Source organism: Chanodichthys erythropterus, chromosome 24, assembly GCF_024489055.1.
Source record: "Chanodichthys erythropterus isolate Z2021 chromosome 24, ASM2448905v1, whole genome shotgun sequence".
NCBI lineage: Eukaryota > Metazoa > Chordata > Actinopteri > Cypriniformes > Xenocyprididae > Chanodichthys > Chanodichthys erythropterus.
This window is the reverse complement of record NC_090244.1, coordinates 30,978,099-31,003,934: the sequence shown is the minus strand read 5'-3', so window position 1 is coordinate 31,003,934 and position 25,836 is coordinate 30,978,099. Positions and strand designations below refer to the sequence as shown.

Genomic DNA, 25,836 nt, shown 5'->3' with positions numbered 1-25,836 from the left:
TTTTTTTATGGGCGTTGTAACTCGACTTGCAAAATCGCAGACAATCGGGGCAATGCATGGTTCTTTCAAGATGTTTGTAACAATCAGCGTCAAAACATACGTTGCAGACGTGCTTGCATTGATGATTTCTAGGGTTTGAGTAACCTTTGAAACAAAATTGACATACATAGTCAACGCCGACGAATGAGGTCAAATTCAGAATTCTATAGTAATGTTCGTCGTACAAATAGAGATATACCGTTTTAGGGTGAGGCTCACTGCGAATTTTGTATGTTTCTAATGCACCGGCATTCGTCCTGTAAAAAACAACGATTTTAACGTCTAAAATACTTTCAAACGCATTTAAATCACCCAAACCAATTTTGTCTTGAATTGAGAAGCCTGCGTCATTTTGGATGGATGCGGCCAGTCTTTCTAACTCATTCTCGGACGATTGCGGATTTAGGAAATGCGCGAGACAGATAGAGAAGCATAATTTATTTGATATATTCGTGGGGGAGAATAACGACATCTTTTTACGTTTGATGACCTGATCAAGCGCTAAATCTGTAAGTTTACGGCGGCGACCACCTCCTCGTCTGTTCATGGCTATGTCAACTTCGACTGCGAGTGCATCGTCCGTCAATATCTGTTCATTACTTTGTAAAACTCTCTCAATTTGATCGGTAAATAGATTGATGTCATAATTATTCCGATCTGTTAAAATGGTTTGAATGGGCGACGACAGAGAAGACCCCGTAAGGGTCATATTGATTACGCTAGCATCACCGCCAATGTCTCTAGCAAATTCCACTATTTCGCTAAAAGCATCGTGTAAAAAAAAGTGGTACGATGCTAAATCTGTAGAGTTAATCTCTCTCAGATTCAGCGGCCTTCGCAATTGTACGCTATTGAAACGGGGTCTCGGTAATATACGGTAACCATTTACTTCACCGCCCTCAAGAATCAAAGTATCAATGTCTGGCTGTGTTAGTCGTGACGTACCTGTAGGGGGATCAGGGGGCACTGCATTGCTGGTTGACATTCACGCCGGAACTGTAGGCTGAGCCGTGACAGTAGATGCAATACCTGTTGACCCATGACTATTATTTAAAGCTCCACCATCTTGTGCTAATCGTATGTTACATGTGTTTAATAATTTCTGTAATCGTTCAGACAAATTAATATTAGGAATTTGGTCAATAGAAGATTGCAAATATTCCAAATTAGAAGTTTGCTGTAATGGTACATCATTAAAAGTTGTTTCTACAAAATCTGTAAACAAATTTATCAATTGTTGTAATCTTTCACACAAGAGAGTCTGGTTGACAGTTGGCCGCTTCAGCTGTGGAAAAAGATTTCTCTGCATCCATTTTAATCTTTTATTTTTAGCTCAAAAGTGAAAACATAATATGCAAATAAAACAAAATAAAGAAAAACAAATAAAAGATACAACAATCAGAAAAATGATGACATTTCTGTTCTGAAAAACAACTACAAATCAGATGTAACTAATACATAATCCATTATACATTTCTAACTTGGATGCACACAGGTAACCATGGCGCTGAGAAGACTAACGGTTAATTGTCTTTCTCTCAACTGATCATTTAATTCTCTAAGGATACGTTCATGATTCTCTTCGAAACGTGTCTGCAATCTATGGTGAGAATCTTCTAATGACTGATTTAGCTGATATATGCGATCTAATATTTCAGGAATCAATGCATTAACCGGCTTCAATCTGTTATGAACTTCAAAAAACTCTGCAGCTATTCTGTCACAATTTATTTGAAAATGGTAATCCAATTTGTTATGAATCGCTAAAAATTCAGAGGCGATTCTGTTTTGATTCTCTTTGAAGTGACCGTCCAATCTGATATTAATGTCATCCAATCTGCTATTAAGTTCATCAAAACACCTATTAATGGTAGTTGTGATGTTACATCTCGCTATGGCCTCATCATCTAATCTTTTAATGATTTCACGATCCAGAGTCCGAACATCATACTGCTCATCATTTCTGCCCTCTGTCTCCCGCACTTCTTCTTCTTCTTCGTCTTCTTTCTTCGTAGCAATGTAAAAAGGATACGGTGTCTGTCTGGCTCTCACTGTAGCCTCGTCGTATCGATCACTAGTCCATGACGAACGATCCCATTCAACGATCTGTGATTCCGTCCATGTTAAAATATCATCAGCGTTCCTGACCCATCTATCTGTATAGAAAATTTTTAAAACATTAAAAACAGATTTTCCACATTAATGATCGTTATGCTGTGGAATATGTTGATAACTGTAAATCTGAAAATAAGATAGTCTTACCTTGTGGAGTTTGCTGTGAATTAGATCCTCTTATGTTTTTCCGCTTCCTCTGAGGTTCAACGACGGAAACGTCAGACTCTATGTCAGAATCCGATGTGAGGCCGATTATTTGTTCAGCACATCCGATGCCTCTATCTGTATAAAATAATAAATAAATAAAAAACTACTTTCTATATCAAAGGTAATGCGTTGAATATCGTAAAAAATTCTATAAATTATAAACATTTCTATAAAATTATAAAAATCTTAAAAAGTCTTACCATTAATTAGTTTATCCTGAGGAATTTGGTGCGGTGTAGAGTCATCTATGTTTTTCCGTTTCCTGGGAGGTACATCGACACTCAGCTCAGACTCATCGTCTGAATCTGACGTGAGGTCTACCAGTTCAGCAGTACTGATTTGTTCAGCCGGAGATCTCTCTGCTGCGTAAGTAGGCAGGGCGTCTGTTATCCTATCAGTATCGCCGGTGCTAGGATCATGTTCTTCAAAATCCTGCGTCAGATCAATAAACCCTGGTTGTGTCACTAGAAGTGTAATTTCTATAAAAGATAAATATGATTAATATTTTACATTAACATTATAATATTATTATTACAAAAACAAAGAATAATTACCAGTGTCTGAGACATGTACGTCATCCGGGGTTCCCGTTACTTTAAACAAATAAAAAATTGGTCAATTTAATTTGTATAAATAAATAACAATAAATAAATAAATAAATAAGATATGCACTTACAGAGATTTATGGCAGTGAATGCAGCCTGTTCAACATTTGATCCTATTAAAAAAAAAAAAAAAAAAAAAAAAAAAAAAACCTGTTATGAATTTACAGAAATAATAAGATTCATATTGAGACATTACAAATAATAAACCAGTGAATAAACAACAACAACAAAAAGCAGCACGTTCCTCAATTAAAACATTAATTAAACCAGAAATTATTTCCAATAAAACACTGTAACAAAAGCGCCTCTTTGTCTCCATCTCGTGGCCAACGTGTAGAGATGCATCATAATGACCGTTGCATACTTTAACAGAAACAAATAATTTAATTAAATGACTAGTATTATGTTTAACGTTTACAAAAATGAAAAAGTAGAAAAATAGCATGTGAATTATATAACATTTAAAACAGATTAAACCAGAATCTATCTAAATTAAAACATTAATTAAACCAGAAATTATTTCCAATAAAACATTTTATCAAAAGCGGCTCTTTGTCTCCATCGCGTGGACAACGTGTAGAGATGCATCATCATAACCGTTGCATACTTTAACAGAAACAAATAATTTAATTAAATGACTAGTATTATGTTTAACGTTTACAAAAATGAAAAAGTAGGAAAATAGCATGTGAATTATATAACATTTAAAACAGATTAAACCAGAATCTATCTAAATTAAAACATTAATTAAACCAGAAATTATTTCCAATAAAACATTGCATCAAAAGCGGCTCTTTGTCTCCATCGCGTGGACAACGTGTAGAGATGCATCATCATAACCGTTGAATACTTTTAACAGAAACAAATAATTTAATTAAATGACTAGTACTATGTTTAACGTTTACAAAAAATGAAAAAGTAGAAAAATAGCATGTGAATTATATAACATTTAAAACATCATAACCGTTGCATACTTTAACAGAAGCATTCATACATTATAACTTTTTAATAATAAAATCATCAGTATGTGAAAGCCATTTAAACAGCGCAATAAAACTTTTTTCCACATGTGTAAATCAACCGTTGTTTAGCTCGTATGAGAAGCTACAAGTTAAAAAACTACATTTGTCTCATACCGATTACGACAGCACGGTCGCGGCGTTATGACGCCGTCTTGGTGAGCCAATAGCAACCGAACATAAGTCCAATGCATAATATCAATGCATAAAACAGAAAAGTCATACAGGCAACAAAAAGATGAATAAAGCTTTCGCCAGTTATGAAAACAACGTAACTAACAAAATAATGATAGAAAATTAACGAACATAGGTCTTTAAACAATAACTCAAATGTAGATCGTAGAAAAACAATCTTTCATATAGGCTAGCGTCAGCTGGCGCTAGAAACATTTAATGATAGAAACTTTGTTCCTCTTTTCAATGAAATATCTCCATCCTTACTAAAACACGTGTATTTTAAAAACCACAGCTTAAATATTAAAAAGGAACTCACCGTTCGAAGTCATCTTTTTCGGCGAGACTGGAGAAAAGCTGTTGCAATTTAGTTAAACTCGCAGAGATGTGTGTAGCTGAGATGTGATAGACCCCAAACTTATATACACACCCACTCAGCAGGGGATGTCGACTTGTTTTTATTTTTCCATGTTGGGGGTTACCATGTGTTGAACAGATTAAGTCATCAGATAATGACTTTACGTGATATATATATATATATATATATATATATATATATATATATATATATGTGTGTGTGTGTATAAGATGATGTACGTGTGCGTGTGTAATTTTATATATATATATATATATATATATATATATATATATATATATATATATATATATACACACTTGAATTATTAGGTTAGAAACTGTTTTTAAAAAGATCTAGGAACTAAACATAAATCAAAGTCTAAGATTTAAACAGAAAATATACTGTTTGTTTTATCATACAGAAATCATTTTTCTTTTTCTTTTTGTAGTTAAATAATTATCTTTTTCTTTTGTAGTTAAATAATTTTAGTACTCCATATTAAACCTAAAGAGAATACCATTTTCATCAATGACCAAAAGATGGCGCCAGAGCTCTATATATTGCATCTGAAAAAACAGATGTTTTTTCACAGCAGAAAGGGTGAAAAGGCCAGCTTATCTCTCCAAATGTCAGAGTGCACCCGAAAGACAACAGAAGATGCTTTTGTAAAGGAATTCCCATATGTGAAGGTGGTATTCCCACAGACAAGATGTTATTTAAACAAACTTTTAAAATGTGCGTGACTGTGGGTGTCACAAATTAGTTTGTGTAAGACATCAACCGTAAACATTCCAGAGCAATCTGTTTTTCAGAGTTGTTGTCTCAGAATGCTGACGGACATTTTAATTTGACTAAAACTATAAGAACGTGAGACGGCAACATTAGACTATTGGATTTATTTACCTTATAATTTTAAATAGAATAAAACACCATCTGAATGATCTGTCACATCCTACAGAGGGATACAGCGATCTTATAGCGGGGTGCGCGAATAAATGTGTGTGTGTGTGTGTGTGTGTGTGTGTGTGTGTGTGTATGCTTAGCTCGCAGGCGTTTTACGCATCCAAAAGGCATCGGACGTCCTTAGAATAAAGTATTTAAAAATATATGTTGAAGAGACAATTATCCATTTGTAGGAATTGTATTTGTTCAGACTTTTCCTAGGAGATGACTCTGTAAACAGCTCACTGTCCCATCACCCGCTGCTTTGAGAAAACAGCATTTTCTCAGGTTTCACAGCATGGTTGCTTAGACAGAGGGAGAGATTTTTAGACTTCAACTTTATTCATCTTAAGGATATCATAAAAAAGTAAGGACTGCTTTTTCTCCTACTCTCTGAAAAAATATGTTGTTTTGTAAATAAATGTTCAATACTGCTTAAGAATCATGTTTAATTTTATACAATTTATTTATAAACTTTTTTTTAAAGAAGTGAATGGTTTTCAAATAACTTTTTGAAATATACTAAACGCATTTAGTAATCAACTGTTTGAATTACTATGATATCTGAGTTTTAGGGATAGAAAAATAGGCATGTCTATGAAATGTCTCCACAAAGACATGTCCACAAAAACCTCTTATGCTTTTGACAAAGTTAAAATGAATATTCAACTACTTGATGAACCTCATTTTGGGTGTTTAATATTTCATAAACATTTGTAAACCAATTTCATTCGAACATCATTGCACGAGGAAATCTTTTCCTGGCTTTATTGTGATGTTTTTAAAGTTTCCTGTGAGTATTGTAAATACACAATTCTTATTTAAACGTATTACTGTTTTATGTTTTTATGAGAAAATGTCTCATTCTTTTAACCACCAGCAAACTCACGCTGTAAAATCTGATCATCCAGGGTTTAAATCTTGTAACTCAACCGATTTGGCTGATCATTACAACCTCATTTTGGGTGTTTAATATTTTTTATCATTTTATCATTAAATCAATATTTAAGCATTTTTTCATTTAGCTAAACTATAATGAATTGGTCTCAGTAAATTTAGTAACTGTTTGTAATTCAGTGCATTACAATTTTATCACCAACTTCCTTAAAAGAACAGAATGATTGAAATGTGTGTAATCTATTTCATAAAATATGTTTATTCTTTTGGCCCGACTGTTTCTAGACTCGTGTTGCTTATCGTTTGCACAGACAGAGAGAGAGATGAGAGCGTCATAAAATGACCGCTACCCAGCCGGAATGTGGATACCATCACACACCATTCAAATATGGCGTGTCAGACTTAAAAAATCACCCTCGACCCTTTAAATTCATCCGTCTGCCATTTGATCACCCAGAAGACATCCTGACAGTTCACAGGTCAACATCGCTATTCAAAATATGTGGACAAAGGTCATTTCGGCCCCCGGAGAATCACCAACCATGTCAAAGGTCATTGGGGTGATACTACGGTCAAACATGGGTGGGGGATGGGAAAACTTCGTGGGTGGTCCGTGGGGGAGGGGAACGACGTGGGTGGCCCCCAGAGGTCACAGGGGTCACAGAGGTCAAAGGTCATCATCAATCATTTTGACAGAAGCACCAGTGTATCACTACTTATATAAATATTCGAACCCGCGTCGATCGCATCAAAAGCTACACTCATGTGCCATACACCCTACAGCCTACGCTACTACAGATGTTAAACAGTCTCCGTCTTTTTAATATTTATCTGAAAACATTTGATCGATTAATTACAGCTGATGCGCATTACATTGGACAGTTGTTGGTATTTTAACTCCCTCGGGTCGGCGTGATCACCGCATTTTTTTTCTAACCAGTGTGAAAGAGACTCAAAATACTCTGTCAATGTTGCACATACAACTAAGAGTTATACACCATTTTAATCTGTGGAATATCTTCTTTTATTTGTGTACACTCAGAGTAAAAACAAAATGTTGTGCTTTTTGTAAAATAAAGAAAACTAACATGATGGGTGATCTCTCGTCTCCCTCTGAAGGAACTCCAATCTGATAGTTCTCAGAAAATGAACTGTAACTTAGTGAATACTAATCACAAAAAATAGACTTGTGTCTAAAGAAATGTTGAAATGTCAGGTTTTAAATCGTGTAAGTCAAATCGAAAACAAAAATTCTGTGTTCATGTAATCTGTATGAAAAGAGACACGTGTCAGAAGTCCGTGATTCAGCTCATTATCTGCTAATGCGGCCACGCCCACGGAGCCAGCGCTATTCAGACGGTCTTCTAATCAGCTCGAGAGGAGGAATATATACACAGACGAGAGCCGACTCGCCTATAGTTACTTCAGCGGTTTTCTGCATCCCTCTGTCCCCTTCCTCACTCTCTGAACTTTGGGTTTGGGCTAAATTTCAAGCTCAGCGCCCTCGATCCCCTTGGACAGCACACCAAATACGCTTATTTATATATATATACTATTACTCTATTCAATCATTTGTAAGTGTGAACTCATGAAAACCACTGGCATAGGTAATCAGACAATATTTATTTATTTGTTAAAGATTTATTTTTGGCGTCTCATCATAATTTCAAATCTATAAATCAATTTGTATTGCATTTATAAAGAAAAGGTTCAGCACCCAAGGCTCTATCACTATTGTCTCAATGGTGTTCAGTGTCTTTGGGTGGATTAGGACTGTTTGTGATTTGGTCTTAGTGATTTAGGAGTCCTCTTGACTAATGTTTCACAGATTTAGGAGCTAGTTTTAGCGCTAAAATGCTTTGTGAAATACTCTTAGAGCAAAAATTTAGGACTCATAAAATTAGGACTGACACGCCCATTATTTTTAATAGTGTAGTCAAAAGTACCAGTACTTCGGTACCAAGTCGGTACTGAAATTTTAAAAATGTGACGATACCCGCTTTTCTGTAGTACTGATAGAGCTGTGCCAGTATTTACGTGAATATGACACGAGTGAAGCACAAAGCTTTGTTTACAAAAGAAATAGGCAAGTTAACAGTTAAATGTGAGATGCCATGGAAACGTTTTGGTTCATGCCGAATGACAGGGTACCTGAGTCCATATAAATTTAAGCTTTGTCGGCTTTGTATTCTGTTTTGCGAATCACGATCTGGTCACCTGATTAGCAGAGAATTTAACAATATTCCATTAGTTATTCCACTGAATCTGTTTCTTTGCCTATTATATTCGCATTATTTACTGTGGTAAAGTAGAAAAGAAATGTAGGACGGAAACCTTTTTGCTTGCACGTCAGTTTCTATTTAACACAGTTTGTGCTTGTTATTAGACTTTATAAGGTGTGTCAAGTTTATTTATATAGTGTGTTTCACAAACGCTGGTGATTTTTACTTTCGCTTTCTCTGACAGCGCTAAATCAAACATAGCCTGAATGTCTGAAGATAAAACTCGCTCTTCAGACCTTTTACAACAAGTGTCAGTTGCTTGTAACATCAGGAGATAACCAATACCATGAAAATGAAGAAATATTGGTACCGACTACTGGAATTTTGGTGACAACACTAATTTTTAAGAGTTTCTCCTAAATTGGCTACTTGGGAGCTACTTTTAGCCTTGAGATGTTTTGTGAATACAGCCCCAGGTCTCAAATGAAATTGTCCAACTAAGTTTGTTAATCATAAAAACCTGGCATACCCTATGAATTTATGAACTTACCTGGTTTTGTTGGTTGTTGAGCCTTTCTATCCTAAAATTAAACTACTGTAAACAAACTGAACAAAACATGAGAAGTGTTACAGCTAGCTAGGTGTGTGACAGTGAGGAAATGGATAGCATCAATTACTCTGAAAGCCTATCCGCCGATTATATTAAGAAATTAAAGTCCTCCTGAAATCAAAGCTTTTAGCTTTTAGTATGAATCCACTTGTTAAGTCATGACATAAGGAAGGCCGTTTCCAGGTCCAAGCCTTGTCTCATTTCACATGAGAATGGCATCTCGACGGCCGTTTATGAGTGCTATTTTATTCATAATAAACATTAAACATTTTTAAGTTAAACATTTAAAATACTTACAGTCTACACAACAGTCTCCGTGCTCACAGCATCACAGACATTAATATTTTAATGATTTATAAAAGATGAATCACTGTCTGGCCATCTGGGAGATAAAGGTTATTATTATAATTTTTTGGAAGTATTACACCACATCATGTGTGAATATTAGCACCGTTTGTTGTTTTCTTGAGGTGTGAGATCGAGCGTTTGGACCCAGAAGCGCTGCAGCGTTAAAGCCATTTCATGATTGCAGTTATCATGCAGTAACCAGCATAACCCTGAACACCCCCGATTTTTTTTTTCATTGCTGATCTGCACGATTCACGTGAGTCATGATTTTAGGCCGAAAAAACGTCTCGGTTACGTATGTAACCCTCGTTCCCTGAAGGAGGGAACGGAGACGTACGTCAGTAGTGACAGACGAATTGGGATATCGCTTAGAGAGCCCTATCAGCTTTGTGTGAACTAAAACAAGCCAATGGAATTGGCGTGCGATATTTGCATAATGCGCACCGCCCCCGACAGGTGTATATAAATAGGAAGCAGATGCAATCGCACTCTGTTTTTCGCTGAGGAGACAACTGGTGTCCGCACATCAGCGAGGGTACAGAAACTGTGGTGACGGGACGTACGTCTCCGTTCCCTCCTTCAGGGAACGAGGGTTACATACGTAACCGAGACGTTCCCTTTCAGTCGGTCACGTTCGACGTACGTCAGTAAAGCGCCACAGTTACGAAAACCCCTTCCAGTGCTCAACGCAAGCTCTATCCGCCCATAGCACCGGAGGAACGGAGAAGGGGGCGAGCTCACGCCGAGGAGTTTACTGCTGTTTTACCTCATACCCACTAAGTAAACTAGACTACACTGGGAAAGCGAACCCATAGGGGACGCTGCGGAGGCCACTACCTACCCAAGGGGGAGGAGTTTACGTGGAGAATACACATATGGACTGGCCTGGGTGGCAGTACGCATATGGAGTCCCTGGGATGGCTCCACCTGGGTAGGGGGAGACTCATCTGACAGGTGACAGCAGAGCTGGCTCTGCTAAGGGAAAGACACGGACTCGCCCGTAGGGAGTTTTAAACCGTGGATGATACACATATGGGACCGCTCACGTAGAGGAGTCACGACATATGGGCCCCAGCCAACAGACAGCGTCAGCGACGGCTGTAGGCCTGGCATCAGACACTCCGCAATGTCCGAGCCGAAGGGGGAGGCGGAGGAACTCGACAGGGTTCGCCAAGCGGGGAACACGACTGGAGTCAAAATATGCACACATCCGGCCCAGGGGGCGGGAATGGCATTGCAAGCCGACATTTTAGAGCAGGTTCAACACATCTACCGGCTAGTGGAAGCGAGTACACGGGAAGATACCGGCTCTACACGAAGGCTATAGAATCTAGCGAACGTGTTAGGTGTCGCCCAGCCCGCAGCTCTACAGATATGTCAGCGAGGCGCCATGAGCCAGCGCCCAGGAAGAGGCCACCCCTCTGGTGGAGTGGGCTCTCAACCCGAGCGGGCAAGGCACACCCTGGGATTCGTACGCCAAGGCGATGGCATCCACTATCCAGTGGGCCATCCTCTGCTTGGAGACAGCCTTTCCCTTCTGCTGGCCTCCGTAACAGACAAAGAGCTGATCTGAGGGTCTGAAGCTTCGCGTTCTGTCCACGTACACACGCAGAGAGCGGACGGGACAGAGCAAAGCTAGGGCTGGGTCTGCCTCCTCCGAAGGCAGCGCTTTCAGGTTCACTACCTGATCTCTGAAGGGAGTGGTAGGAACCTTGGGCACATATCCAGGCCGGGGTCTCAGGATGACGTGAGAATCACCGGGCCCGAACTCTAGGCACGCTTCGTCGACCGAAAATGCATGCAGGTCCCCTACCCTCTTAAGGGAAGCCAATGCGACCAGAAGGACAGTTTTCAGAGACATTATGCTTCCAGAGGTCGTAGGTCCACTTCTTGATATAATTAATTCATCGTTAACACTAGGATACGTGCCAAAAACCTTTAAGCAGGCTATTATTAAACCTCTTATTAAAAAACCTCAACTAGATCCGAGAGATTTAGTAAATTACAGGCCAATCTCGAATCTACCTTTTCTGTCAAAGATACTAGAAAAGGCAGTTTCAACACAACTGTGCTCCTTTTTAGAAAGAAATGGAATCTGTGAGGATTTCCAGTCAGGATTTAGACCATACCATAGTACTGAGACTGCTCTCGTTAGAGTTACAAACAATCTACTCCTATCATCCGATCGTGGCTGTATTTCTCTATTAGTGTTATTAGATCTCAGTGCTGCTTTTGACACTATCGATCACAACATTCTTTTAAAAAGACTTGAAAACTATATTGGCATTAGTGGAACTGCTTTGGCATGGTTCAAATCGTATTTATCTGACCGTTATCAGTCTGTAGTAGTAAATGAAGAGATGTCATATCGATCACAGGTTCAATATGGAGTACCACAAGGCTCAGTACTAGGACCGTTGCTTTTCACTCTGTACATGCTGCCCTTAGGACAGATAATTAGGAAGCATGGTGTTAGTTTTCACTGCTACGCTGACGATACTCAGCTCTATATTTCCTCGCGCCCTGACGAAACCTACAAATTCACAAAACTAACAGAATGCATAGCTGACATTAAAAACTGGATGACAAGAAATTTCTTATTATTAAATTCAGAAAAAACTGATATCCTAATCTTTGGACCAAAAACTTCCTCACGAAAAAACCTTGAATACTCTCTAACACTTGACGGGTGCTCCATTAAACCTTCGTCCTCAGTTAGGAACCTGGGTGTGCTCTTTGATACCAATCTTTCATTTGAAAGTCATGTTTCTAGTATCTGTAAAACCGCATTCTTCCATCTAAAAAATATATCTAAATTACGACATATGCTCTCAATGACAAATGCGGAACAGTTGGTTCATGCATTCATGACCTCAAGACTAGATTATTGTAACGCTCTACTGGGTGGTTGTTCTGCTCGGCTTTTAAACAGACTACAGTTGGTCCAAAATGCGGCAGCTAGAGTTCTTACTAGAACCAGAAAGTATGACCATATTAGCCCAGTTCTGTCAACATTACATTGGCTCCCTATTAAACATCGTATAGATTTTAAAATCTTGCTACTTACTTATAAAGCTCTAAATGGTTTAGCTCCCCAGTACCTAAGTGAGCTCTTAATGCATTATAGTCCTTCACATCTATTGCGATCTCAGAATTCAGGCCAGTTGATAATACCCAGAATATCAAAATCAACTGAAGGCGGCAGATCCTTTTCCTATTTAGCACCTAAACTCTGGAACAATCTTCCTAGCATTGTTCGGGAAGCAGACACACTCTGTCAGTTTAAATCTAGACTAAAAACACATCTCTTTGCTCTTGCATACACATAACACATTATCAATACATTAACATTCTTCAAATCCGTTAAAGGATTGTTACGCTGCAATAATTAGGTTGGCCGGAACCGAGAACATTTCCTATAACACTAGATATACCTGTACATCAGAATAAGAATGGCATCTACGCTAATATCTGTCTCTCTGCTTATCCTGAGGTTTGCCGGGTGCTGGATCCAGGCCGTATCCAGATCAGATGGAGAACCTGTGTCTGGACCTGCCTACAATGTAGCCCAGGAGACAATGGGCCTACAGATCCAGTTCTGGCTGCATCTATAATTCTGATTTTTAATCCCCGTATCCGCTTACATATATTTATATATAATCTATTTTTAATCTCTATAATAAAATGTATAATTTAGATTTTGATCTCCATATCCATTTACATATATTATATATATCTTCCAAGGGGTTTTTTCCCTCCTAGGACTTTTTTCCCAGTGTTAGCACGCTGGGTTTTTCTCCTAGGGGGTTTTTTCCACCCCTGGGAGTCAGCCGACATTGGCTTAATGTAGCACCATCTTGTATATGTTACATGTTACCACGCTTGTTTGTACAGCTTAGTTTTAACCACTTCCCTTTTTTATGTGCTTATAATATGTAAAGCTGCTTTGAAACAATTACCAATTGTAAAAGCGCTATATAAATAAATTTGACTTGACTTGACTTGACATTACTTTCAGGTCGACTGATCGCAAGGGCTCAAAGGGATGACCCCGGAGAGCTGAGAGACCCAGGGTCAGATCCCAAGAGGGTACGGAGGAAGGGCGAGGAGGATTCAGTCTCCTCGCCCCCCTCAGGAACCTGACGATCAGATCGTGTTTCCCCAGGGACTTACCCTCAACTGCGTGGTGATGTACAGCGATAGCGGCAACATACACCTTCAGGGTGGAGGGAGACAGCCTTCGCTCCAACCCTTCTTGCAGGAAGGAAAGCACGGATCTGACCGAGCATAATCGGGGGTCCTCTCGGCGAGAGGTGCACCATTCGACGAACAGGTTCCACTTCAGCGCATAGAGGCTCCTAGTGGAAGGAGCTCTAGCGGAAGTGATGGTGTCTACGACCGCTTGCGGGAGAGCACTCAGAACCTCCGCATCCCGTCCGGGTGCGTAGACCACCTTGACGGTCGATGTACGCAACGGCCGCAGTGCTGTCCGAGCAGGCCAGTACGTGCTTGTCTGACAGCAGCTCCTTGAAGCGGGCCAGAGCAAGATGTACTGCTAGCAACTCGAGGCAATTGATATGCCAATGCAGCTGAGGCCCCGTCCAAAGGCCCGATACTGCATGCCCGTTGTACGTGGCCCCCCATCCCGTGGCAGAGGCATCTGTGGAGACCACAGCATGCCTGTTCGAGGGGTACTCCGGCCCGCAGGAACGAAGGGTCCGACCACCGGACAAGGGTGTGACGGCAGGTCGGTGTCACGTGGACACGGAGCGTGCCGCGCTGCCACGCCCATCTCGGGACCCGGCCGTGGAGCCAGTGTTGAAGCGGCCTCATATGGAGCAATCCGAGCGGCGTGACCGCGGCTGCAGATGCCATATGCCCCAGGAGCCTCTGAAAATCTTTCAGTGGGGCCGCTGTCCTGCGCATGAGCGAGCTCAGGCAGTTCAACACCGACTGGACGCGTGCCTCGGTGAGACGTGCAGTCCGTGCGACCGAGTCTAGCTCGAGACCGAGATAAGAGATCCTCTGCCCGGGGGCGAGTTTGCTCTTGTCCCAGTTGACCCGAAGACCCAACCGGCTGAGGTGAGCTAAAACCATGTCCCTGTGTTCGCACAACTGCTCTCGCGAGCTGGCCAGGATCAACCAGTCGTCGAGATAGTTGAGAATACGAACGCCCTGTTCCTTGAGGGGAACAATGGCCGCCTCCGCAACCTTCGTAAAGATGTGGGGTGACAGGGCCAGCCCGAAGGGTAGGACTTTGTACTGATATGCCCGACCCTCGAACGCAAACCGTAGGAAGGGTCTGTGTCGAGGCAGAATCGAGACATGAAAGTACGCGTCCTTCAGGTCGATTGCTGCAAACCAATCCCGTGGACGGATGCATTCGAAAATGCGCTTCTGCGTGAGCATCTTGAACGGCATCTTGCTTTTTTTCTTGAAGATACCGGTTCAAAACGCGCAGATCCAGGATTGGCCGTAGCCCACCGCCCTTCTTCGGTACAATGAAGTAGGGGCTGTAGAACCCTGACTTCATATCGGCTGGAGGGACCGGCTCGATTGCATCCTTCGCCAGTAGGACAGCAATCTCCGCCCGGAGAACAGGTGCACTGTCCAACGACACTTGAGTGAAGTGGACACCCCTGAAAACCGGGGGACGCCAGGCGAACTGAATCGCGTAGCCGAGTCTGATAGTGCGAATGAGCCAGCAGGACGGGCTGGGAAGCGTGGTCCACGACTCCAGACTCCGAGCCAGCGGGACCAAAGGCACCACAGACGCACCGGGGGTGGGGCAGCAAGGCAGAGTACGGGGACCCGACTCAGATGGCATGGAAGCGGCCCTGAGTGTGGTCAGACTCTGCAAGGCAGCAGTGCGTATGGGAGACGGCGCACGGGACGCGGCCTGCACCATCACACTGCCACCTGCTGGCGGAATGGGAGGGGGCTGCGAGCGGCAAGGCGGGGCCTGGCACACTGGCAGACGCGCCCTCTTGTGACCTGGAGTTTGAGGAAACTGCTCTTTTTGTGATAAAGTGGGTACCGCTGGACTCCGGGGAGCCAGCGGCGGCGACGAGCAGGCTGAGGCTGAGCCACAGGCGGCTGGGTGGAGGCAGCAGCGGACCGCCGTGGCATAACGTGTTTAATGGCCTCAGCCTGCTTCTGTGCAGCGGAGAACTGTTGGGCAAAGCTCTCCACTGCGTCGCCGAAAAGGCCGACCGGAGACACGGGGGAATCCAGGAACCGATGTTTGTCGGTTTCCCGCATGTCTGCCAAGGTCAGCCAGAGGTGGCGTTGCTGGACTACCAAAGTAGACATCGCATGACCAACAGAGCGTGCTGTCACCTTCGTTGCCCGGAGGGCAAGGACAGTGGCAGCGCACAGCTCCCCAAGCAACTGTTGGTCAGGCCCTTCCTGGGGCATCTCCGACAGCACCTTTGCCTGGTAAACCTGCAAAAGGGCCATCGCGTGCAGGGCGGAGGCAGCCTGCCCACAGGCTCTGTAAGCCTTCTCAGTCAGACCGGCTGAGAACCTACAGGCCCGGGACGGGAGGCGCGGCTCACCACGCCAGCCAGTGGCCATTGGACACAACTGCATCGCAACAGACCGCTCGACTGGCGGGATCCTCGCGTATCCCCTGGCTTCCCCGCCGTCCAGGGAGGTGAAGGCGGACGAGGGACCGGGCCTTGCACGAACACTATACGGTGCTTGCCAAGACCTGGTCACCTCATCGTGCACTTCCGGGAAGAAGGGCATTGGGGCTGGACGCTGGACCTGACCAGCGCGACCCCCCCCCAAGTATCAATCATCCAACCGAGATGGGCCGGGGCAGGGTGGAGGATTCCACTCGAGCCCGACACACAAGGCGGCCCGGGAAAGCACAGCCGTCAACTCGGGATCCGACTCGGGCAACGCTACCGTCCCGGAGGGCGGCAGCGCGTCCGGATCTTCCTCCCCCGAGGACTCTGGCTCACCTTCCGATGCAGAGATGGACATCTGCTCCGCTGCAGGCGCACCAAAGGTAACGGCTGGACAGTCCGTAGAGGGCCCAGCGGAAACCAACAGCGGCACGATGGGTTGCGGTGCTGGTGAGGCGGCAGGGGCCCACGGAGCGGTGCTCAGCGGGGAAGCCCTGACCGTGATCCTCAAGTCACCCTTCCTGTACGCCGCCGAACCGTCATTCCGACTGGGGCCGGAAAAAAACGGTCGAACGGGGCATAGTCCCACTTCCTGAGACTTCAGGAAGGAGAGTCTAGACCTCAGCACCGCGATAGTCATATTCCCGCAATGGGAACATGAACCATCCACAAAAGCTGCCTCTGCGTGCTGAACGCCCAAACACGAGATGCAGCGATTGTGCCCATCAGCAGGGACCAGGGAACGACCGCACCCAGTAACGCACAGACGAAATGACATACTGTTGAACATACAGTTTTAGTTTCACTTTGAAAAAGTCTTTTGAAGCAGGCTCCGAAGCGAAAGAGTGCGATTGCATCTGCTTCCTATTTATATACACCTGTCGGGGGCGGTGCGCATTATGCAAATATCGCACGCCAATTCCATTGGCTTGTTTTAGTTCACACAAAGCTGATAGGGCTCTCTAAGCGATATCCCAATTCGTCGGTCACTACTGACGTACGTCGAACGTGACCGACTGAAAGGGAACTGAATTATCTGTTAAAGAATCACATCCCTGATATTACTGCCGCTTTACTGTGTATGTTGTGTTTTACTTCTGAATATGTTCAAGGTTGTTACATTTAAAATACACTTTATACTGTTGGTAGTTTAATGTACAATTAATTATTATATTCAACTGCATAAAACCCGTCTAAATATGTTCACCACGGTCCATTAATGTACATAATAATGAATAATATAATAAACTATATAAAATCACATTTTAGTAAGATACAAGTCAACGTTTGAACTGTTTTATATATACTGTATATATTTTATATTTCTTTCATATGTTTCATTACATTATTCAAACTCAATACTTACATTTAAAGTGTAATTCAGTAATTAAGGAGGGTACTTATACAAAAGATCATCTGAACTAACAGTGTAAATATGTGTATGAATTATTATTATTATTATTATTATTATTATATCTTTGTGTCACCAGCAGGGGGAGTCAGAGAGCAGCATCTCTTCAATCCAGTCATGTGTCTCTGAAGAGCCGTCAATCCATAGATCCTCCTGATTTTAGTGATGGACCAGTGACCTCTGACCTCAGGTGATTATCACCATAATTTAGTGAGTTTCCTGCTGTAGTGAAACTAGATTGAGACACTTATTTATAAGAAAATAAATGTACAATGTCAGTGTTTACTTATATAGGACAGGAATCTAAGAGACCAAAACTTCTACATAAGAGTCCAAAACAGACAAATATAAGATGCAGCACATTTCAGATGAGAGAAAATGTGACTTAAATTCCAGACAAAATGTTAAAGTTTAGTGTAAATATGTGGAATATAACAGGAGTCTGTTAAACTGACACTTCTCTCTTAAATGTGTTGCTGTTCCTGTCATGATTTATTGATGAAGATGTTTTATGTTTGTATTTTGTCTCCAATCAGAGATGATCAGACTGGAGACCAGGATTCTCCTCAAGCAGTAGATGATGAACTCCAGAGAGTCAAAGAGCAGCTCAAAACCAGCATGAAGAACAAGTATGAGAGATTATTTGAGGGACTGAACCTCCAGGAGAATGAAACCCTCCTGAACAGGATCTACACACAGCTCTACATCATAGAGGGAGAGAGTGAAGGAGTGAATGAACAACATGAGGTTTTCCAGATGGAGAAAACAGCCAGAACACAACACTCACAAGACACTCCAATCGACTGCAATGACATCTTTAAAGCCTCACCTGAACCAGGATGTGAGGAGAAACACCAGATCAAGACTGTTCTTACTAAAGGCATCGCTGGAATTGGGAAAACCGTCTCTGTGCAGAAGTTCATTCTGGACTGGGCCGAGGGAAAAGCCAATCAGGATGTAGATTTCATGTTTGTGCTTCCATTTCGAGAGCTGAACTTGATCCGAGATCATCAGTACAGTCTTCACAGACTTCTGCTGGACTTTCATCCTGAACTTCAAGATCTGGACTCAAAGATTTATGAGGAGTGTAAAGTTGTGTTCATCTTTGATGGTCTGGATGAAAGCAGAATCACACTGATGTTTTCAGACGCTCAGAAAGTTTCTGATGTGACTGAGACTTCATCAGTGGGTGTGTTGATGTCAAAGCTTATGAAAGGAGATCTGCTTCCCTCTGCTCTCATCTGGATCACCTCCAGACCAGCGGCAGCCAATCAGATCCCCTCCAAATACATCAACCGTCTGACAGAGATTCGGGGATTCAGTGAGCCTCAGAAGGAGGAATATTTCAGGAAGAGAATCAGTGACGAGCATCAAGCCAGCAGAATCATCTCACACATCAGAAGAGCAAGAAGCCTCCACATCATGTGCCACATACCCGTCTTCTGCTGGATCTCATCCACTGTGCTTCAGAAGCTCCTGAAAGAAGATCTGAGTGCAGAAATCCCTCAAACTCTGACTGAAATGTACATCCACTTACTGCTGATTCAGATCAACATGAGGAATCAGAAGTATGAAGAGAGAGATCCAGAGAAACTGCTGCTGTCCAACAGAGAAGTGATTGTGAAACTTGCTGAAGTGGCTTTCAATCAGCTGATGAAGGGCAATGTGATGTTTTATGAGGAGGACCTGAGAGAGAGCGGCATAGACGTCACTGACGCCTCAGTGTATTCTGGGATTTGCACTGAGATCTTTAAGGAGGAATCTGTGATTCATCAGAGGAAAGTCTACAGCTTCATTCATCTGAGCTTTCAGGAGTTTCTCGCTGCTTTCTATCTGTTTTATTCACATGTGATCAAGAACAAGAAACCACTGGATGAATTCAGATTGTACAGATCTGATAAAGACTCTCTGTATGATCTACTAACATCAGCAGTAGATAAAGCCCTCAGGAGTGAGAATGGACAGCTGGATCTGCTCCTGCGGTTCCTGCTGGGCGTCTCACTGGAGTCCAATCAGAGACTCTTACAGGATCTACTGACACACACAGAGAACAGTTCAGAGAGCATCAGGAGAATCACACAGTACATTCAAGAGACGATCAAAGGTGAATATGAATATGAATATGAAGAACAAGATGAATTTCTCTCCACTGAAAGATCCATCAATCTGTTCCTCTGTCTGCTGGAAGTCAAAGATCAGTCTCTGTCCAGAGAGATTCAGGAGTTTCTGAAATCAGAAAAACGCTCAGAGGAGAAACTCTCTCCGTCTCACTGCTCAACAATCTCCTACATGATCCAGATGTCAGAGGAGCCGCTGGATGAGCTGAACCCCATGAAATACAACACATCAGCTGAGGGGAGAAGAAGACTGATACCAGCTGTGATCAACTGCAGAAAAGCTCTGTGAGTGTTTAATCATGAACTAAAGTATCATATTTAATAATGAATCTGACACCTTTAAAATAAATGTTCCTGAATGAGAGATTTTCTCCTCAATAACAGGATCTTAAAGGGTCACGACACGCCTCTTTAATACAGTAGATAGTAGAGGTCGACCGATATATCGGGCCGATATTTGTCTTTTTTTAATATATCTGCATCGGCCGATATCCGTGTTTAGTAGCGCTGATTTAAAGCCAAGCACGTCTGCGGGCAGCCCTGTGTTATATTTCACAGTGCATTGAGGATAATAAAAGATTAAACTATCAGCTCCTCTTTGAAAATGTTTTAAACATTTTAAAACAAGCTGTTTAATACTATTTTTCTCATTTGTTTCACTATATTTACGGGCCACAAGATAAATAATGGAATAAATTAAAACAGTTATATAGGCTACCGTTATCAGCATGTTATGTTGAAATTCGTCTCTGAGGGAAAATGCTCCGTTACTGCAGCGTCAGGCAGCTCCGTCACTTTTACTTTCACTTTGAATACTGACCAAGGTTGATCTTTTACCGGCATAACTCTTCCGCAAAGTTTGCACGTTGCTTCTTGTGTGATATCCATTGGCTCCCCTTCTTAGTTGAAACTGTCGGCTCGTGGCAGAGCCGCGCGGATTTGCGCTACGCCACTTTGATGCAGACAATAGCCGGGTTTCCATCCAACTTTGCATTAATGAAAATTCAGCTCAAGAATATGCGCATCTGCGTGTGTTTCCATCAACTGTGTAATAAAAATGGACATCAGACTAATAAAGTGATATGTTCCAACCAATGACTATATATATATATATATATATATATATATATATATATGCCGCACAATTATCCTCATTAAACCTGTCTAACGTTAACCGTCAAGAATGTCAGAAATCAGTAAGAGTTTAGAACTGTTCATGCATACAAGGCTGTGCAACATGAAAATGTTTTTAATTGACTTTTATTTATAAAGTTGTATTTATTTTATTTAAATGTTTATTTAAGTTTACATTTATGTTCCAACAAAATTCTGCTTGATAAATGCTCTAAAAATTATGTAAATGATTGACAGATTTTGTTTATATTAGCCTACCTGTTTTATATATTTAATACTTGGTCAGTTTATTGATTTGTTTGGTTAACTTTGGATAAATATTTTCAAAGGTGTCAAGTAACGAAGTACAAATACTTCGTTACCTTACTTAAGTAGACATTTCGGGTATCTATACTTTACTGGAGTAATTATTCTTCAGACGACTTTTTACTTCTACTCCTTACATTTTCACGCAATTATCTGTACTTTCTACTCCTTACATTTTAAAAATAGCCTCGTTACTCCTATTTCATTTCGGCTTGTTTTCATTCCGGCTTGAAAAAAAAAACGATCCAGATAAATCGCGCCATCCGGATAGAGTGAATTTGATTGTGGTTGGATGAGAACTATAAACATTTACCATTCTGACACCCTATTGGTTTGTACGCGATCCATCACACCTGCACATGTCGCAAATCACGTCACACTCCAGCAAGGTGGACAGTGTTGGGAGTCATTACTCAAAAAAGATTATTTCTTAAGTTATTATTTCTCCACTACTGGCTCATTTAGGCTATCAAACGGGTGCTTTCTCTTCGTCCTCCGCAAATTAAGCTAGGTAGTTCAGTAGAGAGACGTTTGAATAAATTAGCGGTAAATTACACCGGTTTTTAATTTTTTTTAGCGCGACCCTTTTTATTTATGTGACCCATAGTCATATACAACCAGGTAGCTAAACAAGCCAAAACGAATTAATTTAAAACGGAACTGAAGGTAAACCTGCGTTGCTCTCATGGTGTTATACCTCTCTCTTTCGGTGAAGTGGAGCAGTGCTCTTGCTGAATGGCACGGATTGCACTACGGACTATTATACCTTTTATATATATATATATATATTTTTTTTTTTTAAACTGTATTTTATTTTTTATAACGAACAAGCTGCGATGTCACGTTTCCAGTGCTTTGTTGTGTGCGCGTGAGGCGCGGGCGCGATCAAACAGCTGTCATTGCCTCATCGTCATGGCAACGGTTCGTGGCCAGGTCAGATTACGTCAGGCCCTGCGTTCCATTCGGAAGGGCTCATCCCTATGCTCTAATCCCTTTAAAGGGTTTACCCTCCGGAGTGAGAGCTTCGAAGGGATGAAGGGTGTAGGGATCAAATTACTCCTTTTTTTAGAACGCACTTCTGCATCATCTTAACGAGACAATCAAGGAGGATAGATTGCCCTTTATTTAACGTTAGTTTATTTATTTATTTTTGGTTTATCTCACCATAATGTATATTGTGTCTATGTATTTGAAACATTTGAATGGACTGATAAAGGGAGCTGTAAAGTAATTTTGTTGAAGCACAATGTCGTTTTGACCATAATAATGTACTAAATCTAACTTGTATAAATATTACAGTAGTACAGAAAAATACTATACATACATTTATAGATAAAATCGAACTCCGAGCCTCCTGTACCCATTCTGTGACGTCAAACAACTTCCCTGTGCAAAGGATCATGGGGGCCCAAAGTGTCCATCAGTTGTACCCTTCGAAATTCTTCATTCCGAAGGGCCCTTTAAAGTGGCCAGTTTTGAGCACTTCGGTTTGGAACAACCCTTCAATATGGCGGCCATGATTGTTTTCACTCCAAAGTGCTCTTCAGAGGGTGATATATCCCGTTTGGAATGCACAGAGAGTTTGTTGCCGTTTGTTGGATGCTCAGACAACCAAACAAAAGCCGATTAAACATGTTCAGTCTGGTAAAAACAGACTCCGACCAACGGCAACAGGGTTATCACACCTATCCAACAAACTCCAACAGACGAGTGCGGTGTGAACTGAAACAGCTGAAAACTACCCGCGTTTGGCAGGTTGGCGGGTGTTAATGTCAAGCCCTGATTGTTACTAAGCCTGCCCTGGGTACACCAAAACTACTCGCATTTTTCTTGTCCGCTGCCCTCACAGATTCCTGCAGTGAAGTTTGGATGTACATTTACATTCCAATAAAGGTTATTGATGACATTTTGAGGAGGTGGAGTGCACAATATAGACCCTGTGGCGTGGCCTAAGCTTTTGTCCTTAATGGCATTTTTTTTCCTTACATTACTTTTACTTTTATACTTTAAGTAGTTTTGAAACCAGTACTTTTACACTTTTACTTGAGTAAAAAGCTTGAGTTGATACTTCAACTTCTACAGAAGTATTTTTAAACCCTAGTATCTATACTTCTACTTGAGTATTGAATGTGAATACTTTTGACACCACTGAATATTTTATTTTAATACAGTGCAGTGCACAAAAAGATTAAGATTCGAGAGATGGTTCAAGTCAGTATTCAATAAATAATGTTAAGTTTAGAAATGTTGTGCATCCACTTATTATTAGTGTGACATTTTAGCATGCAAATGAAGGGGAAAACTTCAAGATATCGGCCCTAAAAATTGGCAGCACATATCGGCCATCAGCTGACCCTGACCTCTAAAAATCGGCATCGGCATCGGCTATAGAAAAACCCATATCGGTCGATCTCTAGTAGATAGTCACTAAAACGCCTGTTACCGCCGCGGGTAAACACAACACAGTCACTCGTTGAAATGTTGTAACACTCATTGAAACTCGTTGGCGAAATCACCACCAGGTGGCGCAAAGGGACGGTCGAAGCCATTGATCAGTAAAGCTGGAACTGAGACATTTTCACTTGTGAATGAAGATAAAATTACATAAATTACTGCTGATATTAATAGCAATAATAATATATCATTATGGCATTTAATCTTCAGTAATTATTCATCATAAATGCTTAATGTTCAGCTATTTGACGACTGTTACAGTGAACTATTACAGTGACGGCTGTGCTTGAAGTGTCTTACTTTTTACTGTACAGCACTAGCCAGTGTTTGACATTATTATATATTTAAAGAGGTGTGATTATGCCATAAAATAAATGAAACGATAGAGAAGGTGGATTACTGTGAATGGGAATATTATGAGTGATGAAGGTCTAGTTTTCTAACACATATTTACTCTGTCAGCATTGAGACTACATTAGAATGTCAATTGATTATTGGTCATTTGTATAATAATTTGGCTTTACATTTGAATATTGTATTTAACTCTTTACTAGGGGTTTGACGAGATCTCGCGAGACTAAAGTGTGACGAGATTTCTCGTGATGTTGCCATGACAGAGTGTTAGGATGATTAGGAAAGAATATGCCACCGCTACATTTACATTATGCCTCCACTGTCCTTTTGCTTTGTGTTTAAATAAAAAAAAAAACATTTAATTCAGTTGGATAACGGTCGCCGCCGCTCCATATTTAAAGAGTACGCGCAATCGCTGAAAGTGAAAGTAAATGCGAGGGCGCATTCAAACGTGATTTCAATACCCCGCATTTTGAAAGCGGCTCCCTGATGCATGCAAATATCTCTTAATATGAAAACTATTTTAGGCTGGGCAGTGTAGTTGTAACCATCTCTTAGCTCTGTATCAAAGAAAAATGTTGGTCTTATTTGCACTTTGAATATTGAGAGAGTGCGATTATGGTTGCACTTATTGTAAAGTGTTACTATAAAACGAACTTGTCTCATCTCGTGAACTCAATCTCGAGTCTCGTCTCGTCTCGTGAGATACCCGTCTCGTCACACCCCTACTCTTTACACTTATTGTACTCGTTCATTCGGTTCTCGTTCGGTTTCTCAGTGTCGCACAGGGTCCTCGCACTGGCCATTCATTAATATGCGGGCCCACGATCACAAACTCGCCAGTCTTGGTCACTAGACAGAGGTAATTGACTATACTATTTAGAAGGCCGCTTTCATGCTTGCTCTGTCTAAAAGTATTTGGTTTAGTCCCCCATAGATCTGTATACACTTGAATTAAGGTAACACTAACTCTAGTCAGAGGTCACAACCACTACTACAGATAAGCCGACCAATATTACTTCTCTTATAGCAGCTTTGGTTTGGTTATGCCATGGTTTCCCATGTACACTTAGCTAGAGTAACATTACAATAAACAGAGGTAAGGCTCACCCTATTTAGGTTGGTCGATCAACATTTTGTTGTCCTAAACGGAAATTTACAGTCTGAGTACACTTGAACTAATGCCAAGCGTTAGTCGGAGCTCTAAAATCACAGTTAGTGTGCCCTATGCTCCACTCAACTGGACTTTAGTCCGTTACTAACCTGACGCAGATTTGCGGTTACAATGGATACATCGGAATCTACTGAAGTCAATAATTTCAGAGTAAGTCAGAATAAAGTCAAATGTGACAATTTATTAGTCAGGTAAATGTATCATGCCAATTACATAATCAGTTCAAAGATGATTAATACAAAACATCAAATGCTCAGAAATAGAGTAAGATGCATACCTGACATTAGGAAAATACACATTGCTGAGTGTCCTGGACAATGTGGGCTTCATCTGAATACAGAGTCGACCCCGAGCCTTTTGCAACATTTCTTTAAATACTCAGACCAACCCCCAATGTGGGGCATGAACTTACAATCAGAATTTGCATTGACTAGGGTCACAGACCTCGGGGGTTCACACTTTGCTGTGGAACAGGAGGTAGTTTGGATGAAAGACCCTGGGAAAGAGGCACACCCACAGTTGGACCCAAAGTATCTCTAAACTCTTAAAACATTTAATACCTTTGGTTTACTTCCATGTAGACGAGACCATTGTACCAGTTGCACTGAGACATTTCAAACGATACCAAACATTGTATAGCATTCTTTGATGATTGTTCACATTAAACCAGATAGATTTTGGGTGAACTTTAGGTCATCTCTGCATGTAGAGAGAAGAG

At 41.4% G+C, this 25,836-nt stretch overlaps 2 protein-coding genes across 13 annotated transcripts in view; one reads left to right on the top strand and one right to left on the bottom strand.

Annotated features, from left to right (window-relative positions):
• The window catches only part of LOC137015297 (protein NLRC3-like), an 85,353-nt gene that overhangs the window by 20,141 nt on the left and 39,376 nt on the right, over nucleotides 1-25,836 (top strand). For 9 of the 12 annotated variants that reach the window (XR_010893936.1, XM_067380160.1, XM_067380163.1 and 6 more), the window contains 3 exons: nucleotides 13,030-13,131; nucleotides 17,659-17,769; nucleotides 18,116-19,981. Coding sequence is in view for 11 of the 12 variants with exons in the window: in XM_067380160.1 (XP_067236261.1) it covers nucleotides 13,030-13,131; nucleotides 17,659-17,769; nucleotides 18,116-19,981 (2,079 nt within the window). In the remaining variant the exon portion in view is untranslated. Of the gene's footprint in view, nucleotides 1-13,029; nucleotides 13,132-17,658; nucleotides 17,770-18,115; nucleotides 19,986-25,836 lie in introns of those variants that run through there. The other 3 variants (XM_067380159.1, XM_067380168.1, XM_067380166.1) reach the window with 3 other exon arrangements.
• LOC137015568 (uncharacterized) lies at nucleotides 1,516-11,397 on the bottom strand. The gene is made up of 6 exons (XM_067380618.1): nucleotides 11,350-11,397; nucleotides 3,038-3,116; nucleotides 2,916-2,954; nucleotides 2,562-2,840; nucleotides 2,302-2,436; nucleotides 1,516-2,195 (listed from the first exon to the last, which is right to left on the bottom strand). The coding sequence occupies exons 1-6, from the start codon at nucleotides 11,395-11,397 to the stop codon at nucleotides 1,516-1,518; spliced, it is 1,260 nt and encodes a 419-aa protein (XP_067236719.1).